Source organism: Catharus ustulatus, chromosome 9, assembly GCF_009819885.2.
Source record: "Catharus ustulatus isolate bCatUst1 chromosome 9, bCatUst1.pri.v2, whole genome shotgun sequence".
Classification (NCBI taxonomy): Eukaryota; Metazoa; Chordata; class Aves; order Passeriformes; family Turdidae; genus Catharus; species Catharus ustulatus.
In genome coordinates this window covers 20,025,754-20,044,689 of record NC_046229.1, presented here as the reverse complement: position 1 = coordinate 20,044,689, position 18,936 = coordinate 20,025,754, and the positions used below count along the sequence as shown (strand labels likewise).

The window sequence follows — 18,936 nt, the reverse complement described above, 5'->3', positions numbered from 1 at the left end:
AAAGAGGCCGGCATCGGGACAGCGGCAGTGCGGGGGGAAAGCTGGTGGCGGCGGAGCAGCCCGGGCAGGGGGGGAAAGCCTGGCAGCACAGCCCAGGCGGGGAGAGGGAAAGCCGCCGGCATCGGGGCAGTGGTGGCGTGGGGCGAGCCCACCGGCATCGGGGCACCCGGAGCGCCAGGGAACTCCCAGAGCAGCGGGGCCCCTGCACAGAGCAGCGGTGGGCATAGCCCAGCCTCGGGGACGCTGCACGCAGCGGCGGCAGGCATAGCCCAGCCCTGCCAGGTACAGGCGGGCCCGGGGGCCCATGGCTGCCGGGTTGAGGCGGGGCCTCGGCCAGCAACCGTGCAGTTGGAGCTGGGGGCAGATCCTTGCTGCAAAAAAAAAAAAGTGCGCCTTATAGTCCGGTGCGCCTTATGGTCTTGAAATTACTGTACCTGAGGAGGAACATACATCTCATAGATATTTAGTCCACATGATTTAGCTGTGGAGCTAGATGCTTTCGGCTTCAAATACAAACTTATCAGAAACATGAACTTCATCTTTAGTTAATTTTTTAATATTTCCAATCCTTTCTTTATCAATGTGGAAGTAAAACGAAGGTAGGAGTTGTGTGGTTTCCAGTAACAGTAATAGAAATGTGGTTTTTTAGTATAGTAAATAAACCTGTGGGTTACACATCCAAAGACCTAAATTACGGAATCAATTTTTTTAAAATCAACCTTTGTAGAAATAATGTATAGACACAACTTTCATTAATTAGTTCCTCATATGCCATGTAATTTTCTGCAGAACGTGGCATGGTGAATAACATCTCTAAAGGCATTCAATGAATATTTGAGTTGTTCCATTGTATAAAACCGTGTGATGAACCAAAGAAAGAACTGTTCTGGAAACATTTGCAACACATTTTAGAACTCAGTCTGTACACCTTGCTTGAAACAGAGCCCAGAAAGCTGTTTTGTACAGCTGGGTCAGACATGAGCATAGGCTGTGGGGTTTCCTGAAGGCTAAACATGCGGTGTGATAGATGTGAGAACAAAGGAACTGTAAATTGTAGGAGATTAGTATTTATTTTTATAAACTAGATATTTAACTACAGGTAGTGCAAACTAAAGGCACAGGCACCAGCAGACCTGCAGGGCTGCTGCAGAGTGTGGTGAGATTTGGCCTTGTGTGAAATGCTGTATAATCCCTGGCACACGTGGGATCACAGATCAAACACATACTGGTGGATCCTGAAGATGGGGCAGGCAGAAGCAGTTGGTGACGAGGGCAGCGCTCAGACAAAACTGATTTTTGTCACTGTGTTACTAGGGCACTGTGGGAATGACCTAAGCAGGCAGAATTAACACCATACAGATGTGAAACTAACTCCAGACTTCCTGTGTTTAAATGTCTGTGTTCTGCTGAACTTGCTGCTGTCTGAAATTATGACCCACTACCAGTCACTCAACCATGTGCTAACGACAGGAGGGTTTTTTCTTTTGATAGTGTCCCCAGCAATGGAGGCAGCATTTAGAAATCACATGCAACAGTGTCAGCAAAATTAATGATTCTTAGTTTATATGACAGATTCAGCCAATTAGGAATGCTGTGTGAGCAGCATTCTTATTTTCAGCAGAATATATTTACAGCTTAACTCTGAGGGGCAGTGAAAAGGACTAAGCAAGAAACAAAGATCGAAACTTTCCAAAAAGAAGTGTGTACACCAGCTAGTACTACCTGCCATCCACTTTCCAGGTGTTCTGAAGCTACCAAAAGTTCTCAGAGCACGGCAATCACAATTTTCCAAGAAAGTAAGATAAGGGCACTACATACTATGCCAATGCCCTTTCAGTTAATTCAGAGCAATCCTTTAGCACTGGGATCATACAAGTTGTGAATGGTGTGTACTAATTGCTGCCACAAATACATAGTATTTCAAAGCCTCCTCATGTCAATTTCCTGAAAAGAAATTTAATGTACCATGATATTTAACAAAGAATTAATAGGGAAAGATGCTAAAGATGTAGTATCCTTGATTTCTACTGCCTCCCCCATGTTTTAAAAAACATATACATCAAGCAGATACATGTTAAAAGAGTATATTTACTAGCAGTACGTTGAGTATATAATTATAGCAAATTAAATAGAGTACGCTGAGAATTAAATTTATAAGACAAAAGATACTATTACAGCCATTATTATTCTGTGTGACCTTTTGTATATGACATCAAAAGACTTTAAAATGTTACATTCAAGCACATAAAACCTTTGAGTCTGATGTAGTACTTACATTTCCACAGATTTTGATGACTTCTGGGTGAAATTCACAGTAGTGTTCTAGCTATGCTGAAGAAGGGTGAAAGATGGAAAAATTGAGACCACTTTAAGACACCATAGTGAACTGGCTGAAGAGGTGGAAATAGGGCTGACAAAATAATGCCAATTTTCACTTCAGTCAAGTGGAAATGTTTTTTCAGCCTCTACAAGAGTTCTCCCTATGAGATTTCAGTATTTAAGAAGTTTCTAGTTTTCAGAAGTGAAAACCAGGTGATAATTGAAATAAGTTTGGAAATTCATCTGTGGTTACAACTAGTTCCTCAAGCTGCTCTTCCCTTCAGTGGTCCAGAACTCTTGGTCAGGGCGGTGTTGCACTTTGGTGTAACAGCAGTAGAGCCCTGTGGTTGTGCTGTCTGCTCCACTGAAACACAGGATCCTACAGACCAGCCAGGAGGCCCAGACTGAGCCTGCAAACTGCAGCTCCCCTCTCTCCATCATTTCTGCTGTGCATGCTGTGGCATGCAGCCACACCAGACATCAGAACTTCCTCTCCTTGGTGCTTCCTCCCTTTGAAACATTCTTCTTGTCTCTCTTGGGTATTCACTCAGAAGTGAACTTCTAAGTTCACTGCTCCCTTTCTGTCATAACCAATCCTCAACCTCTGACCTTCCTGAAGGATTCACTGACCACCAAGCAGTAGGGTTGCTCCTCAGACAGTCAAACACTAAGTTAAAATTCAAACCCCTCCAAGAAAGAGCCATACTCCCGCTCTCTCTCTAAACAAATACTGAAATGCTTTATAATTTGAATGGCAGTAGACACAGAAACACCCACTCCTCACAATTAAATGGAGCCTTTTATGTTAGATGAAATCAGGCAGGATAGGAAGCAAGATGACATTTAACATCAATATTCAGTTCAGAAGAAATACTTCATGACCAATAAAAAGTATCTATTGAAATTTGGAAGAAATACTTAATTGCCTAACTGAAGGCTTCTTACCTCAGCTACTAAACTAATAAATATTCACTTTTTAAATATTATAACTTCTGGACTTCTCTGCTCAATGTTCCAGCAGAGACAAAACAAGACTTTCTAATAACACAGGTACAAATTTCCAAATCCTAACACTTTTAAGGAATTATTGTAAGGTCATCTTTGAAAACATGACGGAAATGACCAGAGAAACACCTCTCTATTACTACTAACACCTCCCCCCGCCCCTAATCCTCAACAAGGTTGTATTTGCTTTTAATATTCCTGAAGAGAATGTTTCCACCAATTTGATAAATCCAAAGTACAAAATTCTACCAGATTTTTGAGACTACAGCAGAATTTAGAGTATGTTCTGTTAGACTCCAGCAAAGGTACTGTCAAGGAAGGCAAAAAAACCCCTGTATGAGTGCTTTAAGGAAACTATTGTGACAATGAACCCCAGCACAGTACAGACTCCCTAGCCTGGAACAAACAACTGTTTCACCTTGCTACATCTGATTTATGCTTTTAACCACAGTTTGCAAAGGTGTATAAACTGACTAAAGAGAAAATTATGCAAAAATAAACGTGCAATTATTCAAGATGTGGAAATTAAATTACTGTATATTTACTCTGATCTAAGTGATAGGAGGATCTGGTTCTTAAATTTAACTAAATGGTGCCTGGAGGCCTTGAAAAAGCTGTGCAGTCACCTAGCTGTTCCAAACACATCAATCTGGCCCTCCAGAGGCCTGCAGGGAGACCTCCAGCAGTCCTAGCCAGCCAGGCATTACAAGAAAACAAAACCAGCTCTTGAACAGCTGTCCCTGTAGGTCTGATTATAGGCTTTGCAAATTACAAAATTACCTTGAAAATGTGGGTGCTCCCATCCAGCTTCCAACAAGTGGAATAACTGCTAGAAAAAACAGCCCGTTAAACACACAATGAATGCAAATAAAAAATATCCATGTAACAACATATTTAAATTAAAATAACCACAGTTATAGTGAAAGATTGCCCAGGCAGAATTGTTTTCAGTTTTCACATTAAATTTTCTGTCCATAAACAAAGCATTTAAGGAAATAGAAAAAAATCTGTGAGCAATTACAGAAGCATCAGATGAACTATGACGCAAATAATAAATAAATGCCTAACATACACGTGGTTTCATATCCTAGCATTTCCCATTCTTTAGGAGATAAATTGATTTTTTAACTTTGAAAAAAATAACTTTGAAAAACAGAGAAATAGACAACTGGATGTTTTAATGCTGGAATACTCATTAGTTCCAGTTATCCTTTAAAAAATCAAACTCTCACTAAGCCACCAAAGATATATTCCTTTCCCACTACTCCTACAAGAGGATATATTACTGAAACATTTTCTAAAAATGTAAAAACTTATTATGATTTTGACGTGCGGGAATGGAGACTTGAGCTCATAAGAGCCAGCCCAGCGAGTGTAGCTGTGCAGAAATGCAGAGCCCTGAAGGGAGCAGGGGGAGCTGAATGGCCTGGCCCAGCCTGGGCAGGAGACAGCACGGTCACAGGGACCAACTGGCGCCTCCCTCTGCTGCCAGCTTGGAAATGTTATTTTTTATCTGTAATAAGGAGCTGCATTATTCTTGCTCCATCCATCACCCCCAGCTTTCTACTGTGGTGTTCACCTCCAGCCCACCGTGCTGGATTACCAGGTAGTCAAGTAAGATCCCTTCTAACATGTCATCCCTGACACTTTATTCAGTCGTTCACATCCACAAAATTTATACACTAACTACAAAATCCTACCCCAAGTTCTCCTTAGGTATAACATCACAACACATCTTGGCAACACTTAACCTACTATTGCCCTCCAACGACTGCTCTTGCTAAGACACCATTACCTCATTATGTGGCTGCTCTTCAGGGCATTGCACAAGCAGCTGTGAGCCTTACTCCTGCATTTGGAACTGATTTCTTATTACACACTATTAAAACAGGTACCCCTCTCCAGGTCTAGGCTGTATCTAGGACCCTTATAGACAATGGCCATAAGACCAATTACAAAGAGATTTTAAAAACAGCCCCTGCATTTATCACACAAAAGAACAGACTGTTCGTTTTGTAGAAACCTTTTCCTTGAGATGTCACTTACAAGAATTAATCTTTCAGCTTTTTCAAATTATGTGGTTGTGACTCTAAAAATCACCTTAAAAAAGGCTTCCACTATTGTAATTTAATCCTACTCTAGAACACCATGCTTTAAAAATAATTGTACTTACAAATCTGTAAATCATCTTCCTTTAAAGTTGATTAGGAGACATCATCTTATGTTTCTCACCATCACACAAAATTCAGCTCCAGTTTATTTGCCAGTCTGAACTCAGAAATACAGAAGTCCACAAGAAACTTACCTCCATTAGTACCTGGAGTCCACACCATCCAATTTAAGACCCTTGTCAGGCTGCAGCATAATTCTCTTCTTTCATGGCCAGCTTTCATTGTCATTGCAGAAAGGCACAATATGAAGAACAGTGTCTCTGAAGTTGTACTGAGATATTGCTGTGGCACACAAAGGGTAGGGAAGGGAAGTGCTCATGGATCTCACAGATTGCATAAACTTATGTGAATTTAGGTGAACAAGTTTACTATTTGTCAAATATAGTCAGTGGTACTGAACTTTGTGTAATACACTGAGATTATTACACAGGGTGAACAGCCACCTGTGCTGAAAGGTTACAAACAGAACAGACACAGGGCAGAGATTAAGATTTCTGAAAAAAGCAGATTCAAGGAGGTAGTACACAATGAGACAAACGGGGCTGGGCAGGTGCTTAGAGAAACACGAGAGCCTGGAACAGATGGCTCAGAACGCCACCTGACTAGCCACAGTCTGTTTTCTATTTATTCTCAGGTTCACATTTTTACCACTGTATGCTAATTCTACTTCAGAATCTGGGCCTGTAAAAAACAGCTATTGCTAAAACCATTGACAACCAACTTTGTGCCTTGTTCAGCCGCCCGTGCTCTGAGATCAATACTTCCCATTAAAAACAGCCATCGGTCCACTTGGTCACCTGCACTTTGATGCAAAATTCAGAACTGGGAAACCTCTGTTTTAATTTCGTCAGTAATTTCTGAGAAACACCAACCACAAACCTTGCAGAAAATGAATAGAGCTGACCTCTCCCTTGTACCTCTCCACTGAAACAACAGGTGTTGTTTTAATGCTCACAGGCAAGTACACTTTCCTCGTTACTGTTTCCAGGCACATTCAATAAGGAATACAAGCTGCCAATTTGGGCAGCTTTCCCGTTTTCCCGAAGAGAGTGCGCGGAGCAGTCCGCAGCCGGCGGTGTGCACAGACCCCACCTGAGGCGCTCCGCCCCGCCCTGAGGGACCCCGGCAGCCCCAGGCTCCGCCCCGCCCTGAGGGGCCCCGGGGCTCCAGGCCCCGCCCCGGCAGCTGCGGTCGGACTGAGGCCGTGTGGCCGCGGTCCCTTACCCCAGCCTCACGGAAGAGGGGAGCATTCTCTTTCTCTCTCTGGCGGCGAGGGCTCCCGCCGCACCTCACACAGCAACGCGGGCAGAGCTGCAGTGTCCTGACGGCAGGCGCTTCCCCTGCAGGCACACACAAGCTCCAGCGAAACCTGCCAGGCACCAGTAACATTTCATCCATCTATTCCTGCGTGAGGTGCCATGAGGGCTGAGGCGGCAGCTCCGACCGTACCAACTGCCCGAACAACTCAGCGACTTGTCACTTCTACATTTCCTTAACCATATTTCAACAGAATGTTTATTAAAAGTATATACAACAGAATAATAAACTACATCTTAAAGAAAATGCTTGAATAGAGAATTAGAAAAAAAAAATCCTATTTTTATAAAGCAGGGATAAAATGGGGATATTGCAAAACATTCAGTATACCAAGCACCCGTGCTGTGAGACTTTGATTTTACAAAGCAGAGCTGAGAAGTGATAATGCCTTCTTCATGGTGATAGGAATTTAAGTTAAAAAGTTAATCACTGTATCACTTGGGTATCTGTAAATCAGTTAATTGGGGCTATTGTCTTGGTAAATTTGCAATACTAAATCTTAAATTATATAAACATTCACAGCAGAAGGTCTGCTAACCCAAACCCACTCAGACTTAGCTAAGACAGCTGACATTGCCACCAAGATAAGAATTTCAAGTTCATGCTTTTTTCTAATAAGCTGTTTTCGTTATAAGGGTTGTTAGCACATTTTAACATTAACCTGAGGAGTTAACAGTCTCACCCCTCTATGTAAAACTGCAAGATGTGAACAAGCAACACTGGCTGCAAAGTTGGATTTTTAAAAAAAAAAACAACCACAAGAGAAGGATAACTGAATTAAAGAATTTTATTTTGTGCATTTCAGAAATGAATAATGACATTCTCTAAAATCAGTTGTTGGTGATAGACAGACATGTAAAGCTCATGTTTCCATTTTACATTACAACATGCAGTGTGAGAATGATACATTAGTTTACTTGAATTCTCAAGTTAATAATCTTTGAGTAAATCAAGAGCTATTAACTGTGTGAACATTGGTAACAGTTAAAATTATTTCAATTGGGAGGAAAAATAATTCTTAATACAATATAGATCAAGAAGCACCAACTGGAACACAATGGATGCACAGTTCTTACTGAGTTTAGTTTATTTCTATTTTACCAATTATAAGTTTGCAATACTAGAAGTTTTTGAGTGTAAAATATAAACTATAATGGTATAGCTTAGGATCAGTCAATATAAGTCAGCTATTTTAGGGGATAATGACTGGATCTAAATGGATATCAGCTCATTTTATGTTAGAGTTTTCTTCCCTCTTCATTTTTCAACTGTCTGGCTTGACAAAGTGTTGAGTAGCTTTTTGACAAAAAAAAAAAAAAAAGGAAAACCCCAAAACCATTAAACCACCACCCCCCAATAAAGTTAATAACCTTAAATCTTACTTTTGTTGCTACTTAACAGCAAAGTCAACCAATACATATTTTTCCCTATTTAATATATTTGTCACTAAAACTATGCTCAACTAATCAGTGCAGAAGCAACATTATAAATGGGCATGTTTAGAAGTTTCATAACATATGTATTTTTGTGTACACAGTGGTGGTTTATCTTTAAAATTTTACTATTAAATTAGAAAAAAACCCTAGCAGTGACAAATATGCAGTCTCTATCAGCAGTGCAGGCTGCAAAACTGGAAAGCAATCTGTACATAGCATAGGAAGGTTTGGATGAAAAATTTCTCATGTTTTTTTTTCCAACACTTAAAGAGTGTTATTGCCAATGAATATAATTTTGACACCTGGTGGAAATCTTCAACAGTCATAGCTCTTAAGCTTCACTTCCAATTTTAAAATGTTTTCATGAAATAAGAACAAATTTTGTTTTGCCATTTTGTTCCTGCTTTCTAAGCCACAGGAGCCATAAAACATACCTTGAAATAATAAACAAGAAATATGTAATTTCAGTAGGAAACAGTAGGACATAAACCTCAATATAATTAGCAAGAATTTTGGAAAGTTCAGTGCAGTATGAAAAATACTTTCTATGCCTCTTGCACATTAAAAAAATAATCTGTAGCTGACATTTCAGTAACATTTTTGATCAAATGACATTTCTTATGCATTGTGTGGGAAAATAAAAAAATCCCAACCCATGTACTGCAGGTCAAAAGTTCAGGTATAATATAGACATTACCTATTCCTAACTTCTAAGGACTGAACACTTCAGCAAGGAGTTAAAATCCTTATTAACCTTTCAAACAAATAGTATATGAGTACAGCCACATCTTACAATTCATCGCTTGAACTTGTTAACTTGCCCTTACAGTATCTACCTGAAATACATCTCCCTGAACAAGACAGCATGTGTGCACTGTACTTAAGACACAATACAGAAACTTTAAAATACAGACATGATAAAATCTTGATCTATGTGTTTTAGTGCATTATCATTACATCCTGTATTTTCAGCATATGTTGTCAAACATTAAGAAATAGTGCTTTTGCTTTTCTGCCTTGTGACATGGGAAGTGTTGTCAACCTCACTCTCTGCATCTTTATTGCACTAAGATGGAAAAATTGTATGAAGAGTTGAGAATTACCAACTACTCTCAGTTTGTGAACCCTGAACTTAATAAGGACATGCAGGCATCCAAATGTTTGTGAAAAAACACATTTTGCATCATGTTCACTGGATTTGTTCCCCAAGGACACCACACAGAGGTAGCATGCTTATTGCTACTGGTGCAATTTCAGAAGGCCCAGAAGCCTCATATTCTCCTCTATGATAGTAGGCTACTATGTCTTTTTCCATTGTGTTAAGTGTTTCCACCTGATTAACAGAGCTAGGATTTTCCCAAGAAAGACGGGCTCAGGTGACCCTACCTCTTTAATAAATTAATTTAATATGCAGTCAAGCACATTGGCCTTCCCTAACATATAGGCTGTGCATTGTATACACACTTCTTATGAATTACCCATGGTGAAAACCAAATATAGATGAAAAAACAGGTTTGCTATATGGCTCACGGTATTTAAATAAATCCAAAGACAGATTAACATAGGATGTTAGCTCATTATTGCTTGAGTTAACTCTCAAAGTAAAGTTTTCAAAATTTTATATATAACTTCAGAAGTTGATTTATTACAGTATTCATACACTTTATTTCTGTGGTTGCTTAGTGGAGTGTTCAATTGAACACATACAAAAACATCCCCATTATACAGTTCAATGGAGAGAGAACATATTATGCCTTCAATAATGCATGGTGCTAGAGCACAAAGCATACCAAACTCAGAAAGCTAGAGGTTAGTCTACTTCCCCTTAAGCATGCATTTGCAAAAACATCCATTTACTCTTTAAGAGACAAAGAAAAAAAAACATAAGAGCTGTGCTACTTATTTTTAGCTCAGGAAGGAGCAAATTTACTTTGTTACATTAAGATTTTGTTTTGAAAAGGCTAAAAAACCAAAGCTACTAAAAATTAAGTTTGTGCATATTCTTAAAATTTCTCCTTACTAGAAGTTTCTGCATCAAGTGTGCACTGCAGTTTTATTTTATTGTCACGCCCTGATTTTCAAAACACTTAAGCCCCACAGTTATAGGGCACAGAAGCTGCTGGCATTCAGCATCTCTGAAAGTCAGGACACAGCTTAAGTGATTGTGCAGAACAGTTAATTTCCCTTGCAGTGTAAGCCAAGTGTTCATTTATGCCCAATAGTAAGACCACAGAAGTTTCATCAAATCAATCAAAATAAACTTTTACAAGTCATAAAGGACTTCAAGGATAACACCAATCGACCAGGCTTGAGTTTCACAGCTAAAAGGACAATACTGCCCATTCTCATTGGTTAGTTCTGGAAGGCCTTTCCAGGAGGATCTGGTAAAAGAAAACACAAGTGAGTATTGTTAGATTATAGATTGAAATAAAAAAAACATTTCATTTTAAAGCCTTTTGTAAGATAAACTCAGTAGGAAACTGAAAATCCTGACTAAAGGTCTGCTCTCCTACAAGCACAGTATATCCTTTAGTAAGTGAGATCCAATATTTTTTTCACCTGCAGTTATTAATTGTATTGGAAGTGTCTCTTCTTCAAAGCAAACTCCCTGCTACTAATAATAAGTAAACTTACCCAACTGGTGTGCTGCTCCTGTTTATCATTCTGGTAGTTTTGCATTTGGAAGATTAGGTAACAATGGTATTCAAACTACACTTGAAATTGATTATGGTGCCAAAAAGTGACAAGGGCTGGAAGACAGCCTGATTACATAAACCTTCTTTTCCTCCTTAGGAATGAAATCCCCCCACAAACTAGTACACTTACAAAAATACAAATAAAGCCTGTTGCTACATTAATTATTCTGTACAGAAAAAGTATCAGAGTAAAAGTACACTACTTTAAGACAGAAAAAGGGAAGAGTGCTACCAAACTGCAAATAATTTCTGGTACCACCAAACAAGAGACTTGGTCGAGACACTACATAAGGCAAAATGTTGCTTCACAAATCCTTTTTTCTTCCTTGTGTGGTCAGACAAACTCTTTTGTCATGAGTCCTGAATTACTCTTTTGGGTACAAATAAATATGTGTTTCAGGTGCTGCAGAGCAGATTACATGGAAGAGATATCAAGGGCAAGGTTTTTTGTTTATTTTAGTTTGTCTCAAATCCCTATTAATTAAAATATATAGCAAAAGAGGAAAAACAGTGTGTGGGTTTGGTTTGAGGGAAAACTCAAAATACAAGTTCCTCTGTCGCCTTAGAAAATCAAGGCTATTAGTATGACAGCCTCAGAACCTTAATTTCCTCACTTAGAACACAAAAAAACTAACAATATTTTGCATCATTTTATCTGCTGCAATTTTAATCTGTCACAACTTACCCTTCCATTATTATGTTTTAAATTTAGTAAATACTTTGATTTTTTAAAAAGACAACTCACTGACATTTTTTTCTGAAATTGATTTCTTGTATGAAATAAGATGCTAATTTTTACATTAGATTTATTTCACCCAGTCTTCACATGGATAAGTATTAGGAATTCTGCTATCTGTAAAAGGCACTAGATCTCACCTGTATTTGAAACCTGACTTGAGATCTGCAATTGCATATACAGCAGTCAACTGCCTGTCTAGAAATGAGATCCTGTTTATACAGTGGATCTGTACTCTTACATGCAGTTATTGGATGGTGGATACCACTAGCTTGGTATTTTGAATATTTTGAACCTGTGTTTATTGTTGCCTTACCTTTCAAGATGAACATAGTGGCGAGAAAGAACATTCTTAATCATAACTACAGTTTTTGCATATATCTCTGGACCAATCAACCTAGAGAAATAGAGTTTGGCACGAAGAAAATATCCAATTGGCCACACCCATTCCTAAACAAAGAATGAAAAGAGATGATTATCAAAGCAGTTGGTTTGAAAGGATGACTACACTTTTTCTAAAATTGAAGGAAGTAGCTCTTACAGGTCCTTGGTGATAATTAAACCCTCTGGATATATTGTAGTTGTCATTGTCAAGAGCATTATCATAGACTCCACAGTACACCATATCACTGCAAGAAATAAAATGTGTTATGCCAACAAAGTCTTAATTAAAAATTATACACAGAAAAGGAAAACAGAAATTAACCAAAACACTCATCATTTACATTTATAGATGGTAAAGTTAGGGACATCTCCAACAGGTTCTATATTTTACATGACAGTAGAATTCCAAATAAAGTTTAAATTTGATAGGAAAATGGACAAGGACTTAATGGAAATGACTTAAGAGTCATAATTTTATCCTTTGACTCAAACTGTAGTGCTGTACACTGTATCAAACACCATATGTCCCAAGATGCAAATTTAACATCTTTGGTATGATACCAAATTTGACTTGCTTACTGTGAGGCATCCAAAACCAGCCAGCCATTGCCTATATAAAGAAATCAATTGCATGGACTTCTAGAATGGCAAAACAATTGTTCTGGAAGTACTTCCTGCAGCCTTATTTCATTGGTATAAATGAAGATTTCACACCTGCCCTACATTAAATAATTTATCTTCTTTAGGAATTACCACTTGATCTGATATTTACTGTACTTACTCTGGGTCTAAGGTTTTCATGCCTAATGGTCCAAGAAGCTTTTCCTCTGCTATCTGCAGAGCCTTCCAAGCTCTCTCAGGTGTAAACAACTCAGGGGCCTAATAAAATAATAAAGATTTAATGAATATCTAGGTGCATATACATACATAAGGCTGTGTATACAAATGCAGAAATCAATAAAAAGCCTGAGTTTTGCATTACTGAATCAACTTCTAAAAGTCAAAATAATAAAACAGAAGGTATCCAGTGCTTTTTTCAATTTTGATTTTATTTTATATACCCTTGCCAAATGCTATTACTGAAGCTCTTTACAAATTCAATGAAGACAAAGAATCCATTCTTTTAGCCTGTTTGATGGGAAAAGCAGCCTCCCCACACCTAGCCATAAAAAATATTCTGAATACAGTAAACATGGCAAATTGGCAAGTCCTGTCTCGGTATATTTTTAGGACATCATCCAATACAGATGAATATTAAAAGCATGGAAAAAAAGCCGCTTATAGAAAGTTATTCCAAGAAAGTTATTCTCCTGATAGAATGCCACTCAGATGGACCTTAAAGTTTTCTTTGTAACTGAGCTAGCATTTCAGTGCAAAGCCCTCCTCCCACTCTCCCACACTTACCACAACCATTGCTATTGTAAAATTTGGCCTGAGTTGGTAATCACACCATGGACTTGAAGCTCCATAGCTGTCCTTATAAATTCCACGTTTGTGTACAAGATCTGGGTGTTTTTCATTAGGATCTGCTGGATTCTCAGAGACAAAAAACAGCCTTTCGAAGTTTCCCTGAATTTTCCTGTCCCACTCATTATATGTGATCATCTCCTCCTTTCCTGCAAGATGTTACACAGTTTTAATTTTCTGCAATCAGCCACAGAGACAACAGCAGAAGTCTGCTTCTTGAATTCCTGACACTTAATATAACAGGAGCAGACCCAGAATCACCTCTCTCAGTTTGTGATTCCCTACATTTAGGCCAATTGTACAGATCACAGGAGCAACAGCTCACTGAAATTTCTAGTGAGACTAACAACAACATCAGCCTCCAGAGAACATGTATTTACTTAGGCTGGCTATGCTTAAAGTAACTTTGTGAGTAGAAGAGTATCCCCTCTAAAACATAAGGGAATTCCAATGATATTTATGTTAATATTCCCAGTAAGGGGAATATTTAAGGGGCTTTTTGTGTTAAGAATATTGGGAGAGGAACAGAAAGAGAAAATAAAGACTAGTGTCCTGCATCTTTTTACTCTGCATTCTTGTAATCTTTGATACAATCATCATAATACACAGTAACCTTATCACTTACATACATTTTGAGAAATGGTATTCAGGCTCTGAAATTCCTTGGCAATCCACAGAATAAACTATTTGAAATATTGAGAACACAACAAACTCCTAATAAATTTTTATAGTAAGAAAATAATTTTGATCATACAATATACTTTCTCAAGTTTTTGCCCTTTTATCCCTAAACCTTCTGAAGTTACATGGTCACTATTTCATTGTTTTAGTTATTTTCGCACTCCAGTAATACAATATGAGATGTGCCTGCTTTTACCATGTCTTTTTACAGTGACTCCACGGAATGGAAATATGTTTTTCCCAGATAAATCCATCAACCAGCGAACAGCCGACTTGCACAGGCCAACCATTTCCACAGCAGAGCCATCTCTAAAACAGTAATGATCAAAAAAGCTCATTATTTACTTTAAGAAGGCTATTAAAGTTCAATGAGTAACTGAAACATTTAGATTAATAAGTATCTTATTTAGACAATTTTTTTTTCTTATTTTCCTGCTATTCCCCTATTTCTCAGTCAGGGAATGAATTTGATTGCAAACTGGATAGCAAACACCTTTTTCTGTCCAAAAGCCCTATTTAAAGTGGGATTATATCCAGCTAATTAGTACAAACGGAAGATAGTTTCAGACCAGTGATTAAGAACATGAAAAAAGGATCAACCCTAAATGTGGTCCTCTGATCCTAAAACTGAGTTCAATACAAAGTTTCCAAAGTGCACACACTTCCGTAACTTAGGTAATAGTTCTTCCATAAGAGATTACTCAAGTCAAAAGTGAGAGACTACAACAAGCATTAAATGCACTTCTTGGACTTGCTTCTTTTTTCAGACAATAGTCTGCAATAGTCTGCAATACATGCAAATATTTCATATTGTATCATACTCAGCTTCACTGTCCAATTGATGGAATTTTCTCTCTCATATCACCAACTCAGCCTCTTTTGGAGAGTAGTTCAACCTATCTTGGCTTTCAATTAAAATGCTCAACTTGTCAAGCAAGGTAACATTTTCCTCAATTCTCATCTGTGGACGGCAATTGATTAAAAACTGATACTATACCAAATTCAAGCAAGGATGCCTGCCACAGTTTGCTAGCACATAATAAAGAGCCTGTTTCAAAATGCTTAATCCCAACTCTAAAAACGTAGATGTTGTAAATATTTTTAAATTCAGACTAAGAGGCACTCAAACAACGTAATTATCAATATATAACTCACATGAGAAGTCTGAATAAAAAAGTACTGTAGTACAGCAAGTATTCCTAAAGTTGCAATATATTCCTAAATTACATTTTGCTACTTGAATTCAGAAGTCAACTCTTGGCATGGAGCTGAGACTATGACAGAAGCCATGGGCTTCACCTGCCCAAGAACACAGCTTTTAACTTCAAATCAACACAAAGAAAAAAAATTCTATTAACATTTTAGTAGGTAGAAACATTTAGAACATTTCAGAGAGAACCTCTCAGATGTGTGAATAGAACTCATAGTGGTTCTGCAGAAGAATTTAAATTAAAGAAAGAATATAAAACCCTCGCCTAAGCCTGGCTTTCACACCTCGGAGTAGCTGGAATCCCTTTGTTGCGAGCTTTGTCGCTCTCTCCCATTTTATCCATCCAAGTGCCACAATTGAAGCGGTTCCCTCCAAAGACAAAGCCAGTTTCATGGTCAATGCCTGCAGTTATGTTGAAACCTGGCAAGAAAGAATATCAGGTGTTAAGTTTATTTTTTAGACAAAACTAAATTCCAACTACCCACACCGCCAACCCAACCATTCTAATAAATCAGAAAACCTTCCGACAAGAGACCTGAGGTAGGTTTCTGAAGGCAACTGTACTTCAAGTGAAATTTTAAAGATAACTTGCACCATAACATATGACCAGTTGCTAACAATAAACTATTATTTAGGCACTTCAAAAATATTTTATGTATATAAAGTAATATAGTTTTAGTTATAATAAATACAATTTTATTTTAAAAAATATCCTCAGCTGAAAGGAAATAAGAGGAAAAGGAAGTACAAAATATACTCATCAACTTCTGTTTTGCACAGCAAGTGTTCTGTGTATGTTACCTTCATCTCTCATGTTTTGATCAATCTGAGGACCAGCATTCCTTTCTCGGAAATTTATGCCTTCCATATGTCGTTGCATTGCTTCCTGTATTACTTCATAAAGTGGCTGATCCTAGATTCATTACATGTTTGTATGTCATGCAAAAGGCAAGATGAAAAAAGAGTAGAAAGCATTTCTTAAAACCTCTAGTTGATATGATATTCCAAAAAAAATCCCAAACCATCAAACATTTTCAATTAGCGTCCTTGGCAATGGCAATACATTGTATACAACTTCTCATATAAACATTTTCTCGAGAAAAAAGCCAAAAAAAAAGATTTAAAAGCTGATGGAATTTCTTTTCCTTCTTACACTTGATCTAATCAGGTGATGCAAGTGCCTAAAATATGGAATTCTTGTACTATAATCAAATTTCAACAGGTTCATGTAGCTACAAAACATTCTTTCATGAAAACATTATAGTTTTGTTAAATAGTTAAATTAGAAGAATTTTTACCACAGCGCCTGCAGGCTGAGGAGAAGAATCATCTCTTGGGTACATCCTAGAAACAGGACACCTGAGAATGTCTAATCCATTGGGAACAATTTTACTGTAGTCCTGGATACACTGAAGCCACCACCACACAGCATCCCGACAGTTGTATCTGGCATGTGTCCCCCCGCCGAGCAGGTTGGGAATGAGACCATGTCTTAAAGTCCCACCAAATGCTAAAATGATGTTTCTAGAACAAAAGAATATCACAGTCTTGACTAATGTCTTCAAGGTCATTATTGGACCAACCATCAAATACAAAGCATACAGAGTTACATTAAGAGCAGGAAGAAAAATGGGATTTTAAAAGACAGATGCCAAAAGTTTGCTGTTAAAAGCTACAAATTCCTCAGTTTAGCATGAACTTCTGTACAGTAAAAAACCACCCATTCCCTAGCAAATTCCTCAATATGGATACATTTACATCAGTTTGTACAAAACATACATCACATATTCATATGGAAAAGATAATTTGCTTTTTACTAGGTAGTGATATAGATCCTAAATCCAAATCCCACTGAGGTCATAGGGAAGGTTTTTATTGACCTTGTTTATCATTACCCTGGTATCCATTCTGATGGGTGGGGTGGATTGGGGACGGAGGGCAGGAGTAGATGGGAATTTCCTATTAAAATACAGAGAGGTGACAGCAACTGAGGTTATGAGAAGTTTCATTGGAGAACCGTTACGCATACCTCACAGAAAACACGGATTCCAACTAGCTTTTAAAGGCAAAACAATAGTTGACTGCAGTTCTCTGCATGAGAAAGCTAACAGTTGGCCAACTGTACAACAGCACAAATACATGCTGATTTACACCAACTAATTTTTATATTTCTATTATGTGCCAAGCTCCATTCAAATTACTATTAATCAAAATATCAAATTTATCTGACTTATGGATGACTTGTCATGTTAAATATTTATAACTACCAGACTGCAACAATGCACAATTAGCTGATTTCTAGTATTAGTACAAAAATACTAGCAGTTACAAAAAAATCATGCCAGACCCGCATTCACACCTTTCTGATTAAAACAGTGCTCTCTTTCACTACTTGAAATTTTCACGTAAATAATCCTAAAATTATTGCTTAGCAACAATGATGCAAGTACTAGTGAAACATTCACTTTGTTCAAGGACAAACAGTAGTGTTGCTGGAGTTAAAACTACCTTATCTCTACAGAACACTAGCTTTGTAACAGTGCTAAGAAGGTAAAAGAGTATTTGAGTAGTATTTTTAATCCCACTTGGAGGGAGCTCCCAAATATGTCTAGTGCCATTAAAGTTTTATACTGCACATCAACTGTTTCTAACAGCTTGTGCATCAGCTCAGGTTGTGAGAGCATTGCTTTTTCCTAACTGCCTACAAAGCCAACAAGAACCAAGGCTAGGCCAGTCTTACCTTGCTTCTAGGTAGCGCCCCGTGACCAACAGCAGACCTCTTAGTGCAATAAAAGTATCCCTTCCCCACGAACGAAAAATTCCAGAAGAAAAGTGAGGTAATCCTGAAAGGAAATGTCATTATTCATCTAATTCACACATGTATAAAATAACCAGAAGTAAAAAATATTTCCTCACTTATAACTTTTTCCTAGCTTAAGATATTTCAAATAAACAATCTCCTAGATGGAGTTCTCGAGAGAATTAAATACACCCTTTTCTAGAACAATCTCTTCTGGAATTTCAAGATCACTCAAACACACCAGTAACAGTGACATTTTAATTTTTATTAAACACCTGGCAACTTAACCAAAAGTTAATTGAAAGAAACAAAGAAAACTAACAAAAAAATCAGAACTATGACAAGAATGTAACACTTTGTTGGCAAGAATTTATGTATAAGAGTTGTGGCATCTCAGCAGCATAAAGAGGATGAGACTTCTCAGACACTGAAAAGACATCCTGCTTCTCTTTTCCAGCAGCTTATAGAACTACGTTTTACTGCAGATATTACAACACGTAGTTTTAAGAATGATTCTAACTGATAAGGCATAATCACAACAGTAAGGTCCATACTTGTCTTTTCTTCCATTTATTTCCTTTTATGATCTATTAAACAGAAATTCCACCATGGCAAAGTTTCAAACCAGCAGTCTCTTGTGCATGCTTGGTAGAAGAACATTTCACGTCTATCACTTACAGTAATTTCACGAATACAAGCCGCACCATTTTCACC

At 37.9% G+C, this 18,936-nt stretch overlaps 2 protein-coding genes across 3 annotated transcripts in view; both read right to left on the bottom strand.

Annotated features, from left to right (window-relative positions):
• Positions 1 to 6,909, bottom strand: part of LOC116999849 (hornerin-like) — a 73,720-nt gene extending 66,811 nt beyond the window's left edge. Inside the window, exons 1-2 of the mRNA XM_033066861.1 lie at positions 6,720 to 6,909; positions 5,630 to 5,777 (exon numbers count right to left, since the gene is read on the bottom strand). Coding sequence (XP_032922752.1) covers positions 5,630 to 5,635 — 6 coding nt within the window. The 5' untranslated portion in view covers positions 5,636 to 5,777; positions 6,720 to 6,909. The remainder of the gene's footprint in view (positions 1 to 5,629; positions 5,778 to 6,719) is intronic.
• A 672-nt stretch (positions 6,910 to 7,581) lies between these two features.
• The window catches only part of AGL (amylo-alpha-1, 6-glucosidase, 4-alpha-glucanotransferase), a 36,713-nt gene continuing 25,358 nt past the window's right edge, over positions 7,582 to 18,936 (bottom strand). For both annotated transcript variants that reach the window (XM_033067270.1, XM_033067268.1), the window contains exons 25-34: positions 18,163 to 18,265; positions 16,721 to 16,946; positions 16,224 to 16,335; positions 15,707 to 15,842; positions 14,409 to 14,521; positions 13,469 to 13,680; positions 12,846 to 12,943; positions 12,222 to 12,309; positions 11,997 to 12,130; positions 7,582 to 10,629 (exon numbers count right to left, since the gene is read on the bottom strand). In XM_033067270.1, coding sequence (XP_032923161.1) covers positions 10,512 to 10,629; positions 11,997 to 12,130; positions 12,222 to 12,309; positions 12,846 to 12,943; positions 13,469 to 13,680; positions 14,409 to 14,521; positions 15,707 to 15,842; positions 16,224 to 16,335; positions 16,721 to 16,946; positions 18,163 to 18,265 — 1,340 coding nt within the window. In that variant the 3' untranslated portion in view covers positions 7,582 to 10,511. The remainder of the gene's footprint in view (positions 10,630 to 11,996; positions 12,131 to 12,221; positions 12,310 to 12,845; positions 12,944 to 13,468; positions 13,681 to 14,408; positions 14,522 to 15,706; positions 15,843 to 16,223; positions 16,336 to 16,720; positions 16,947 to 18,162; positions 18,266 to 18,936) is intronic.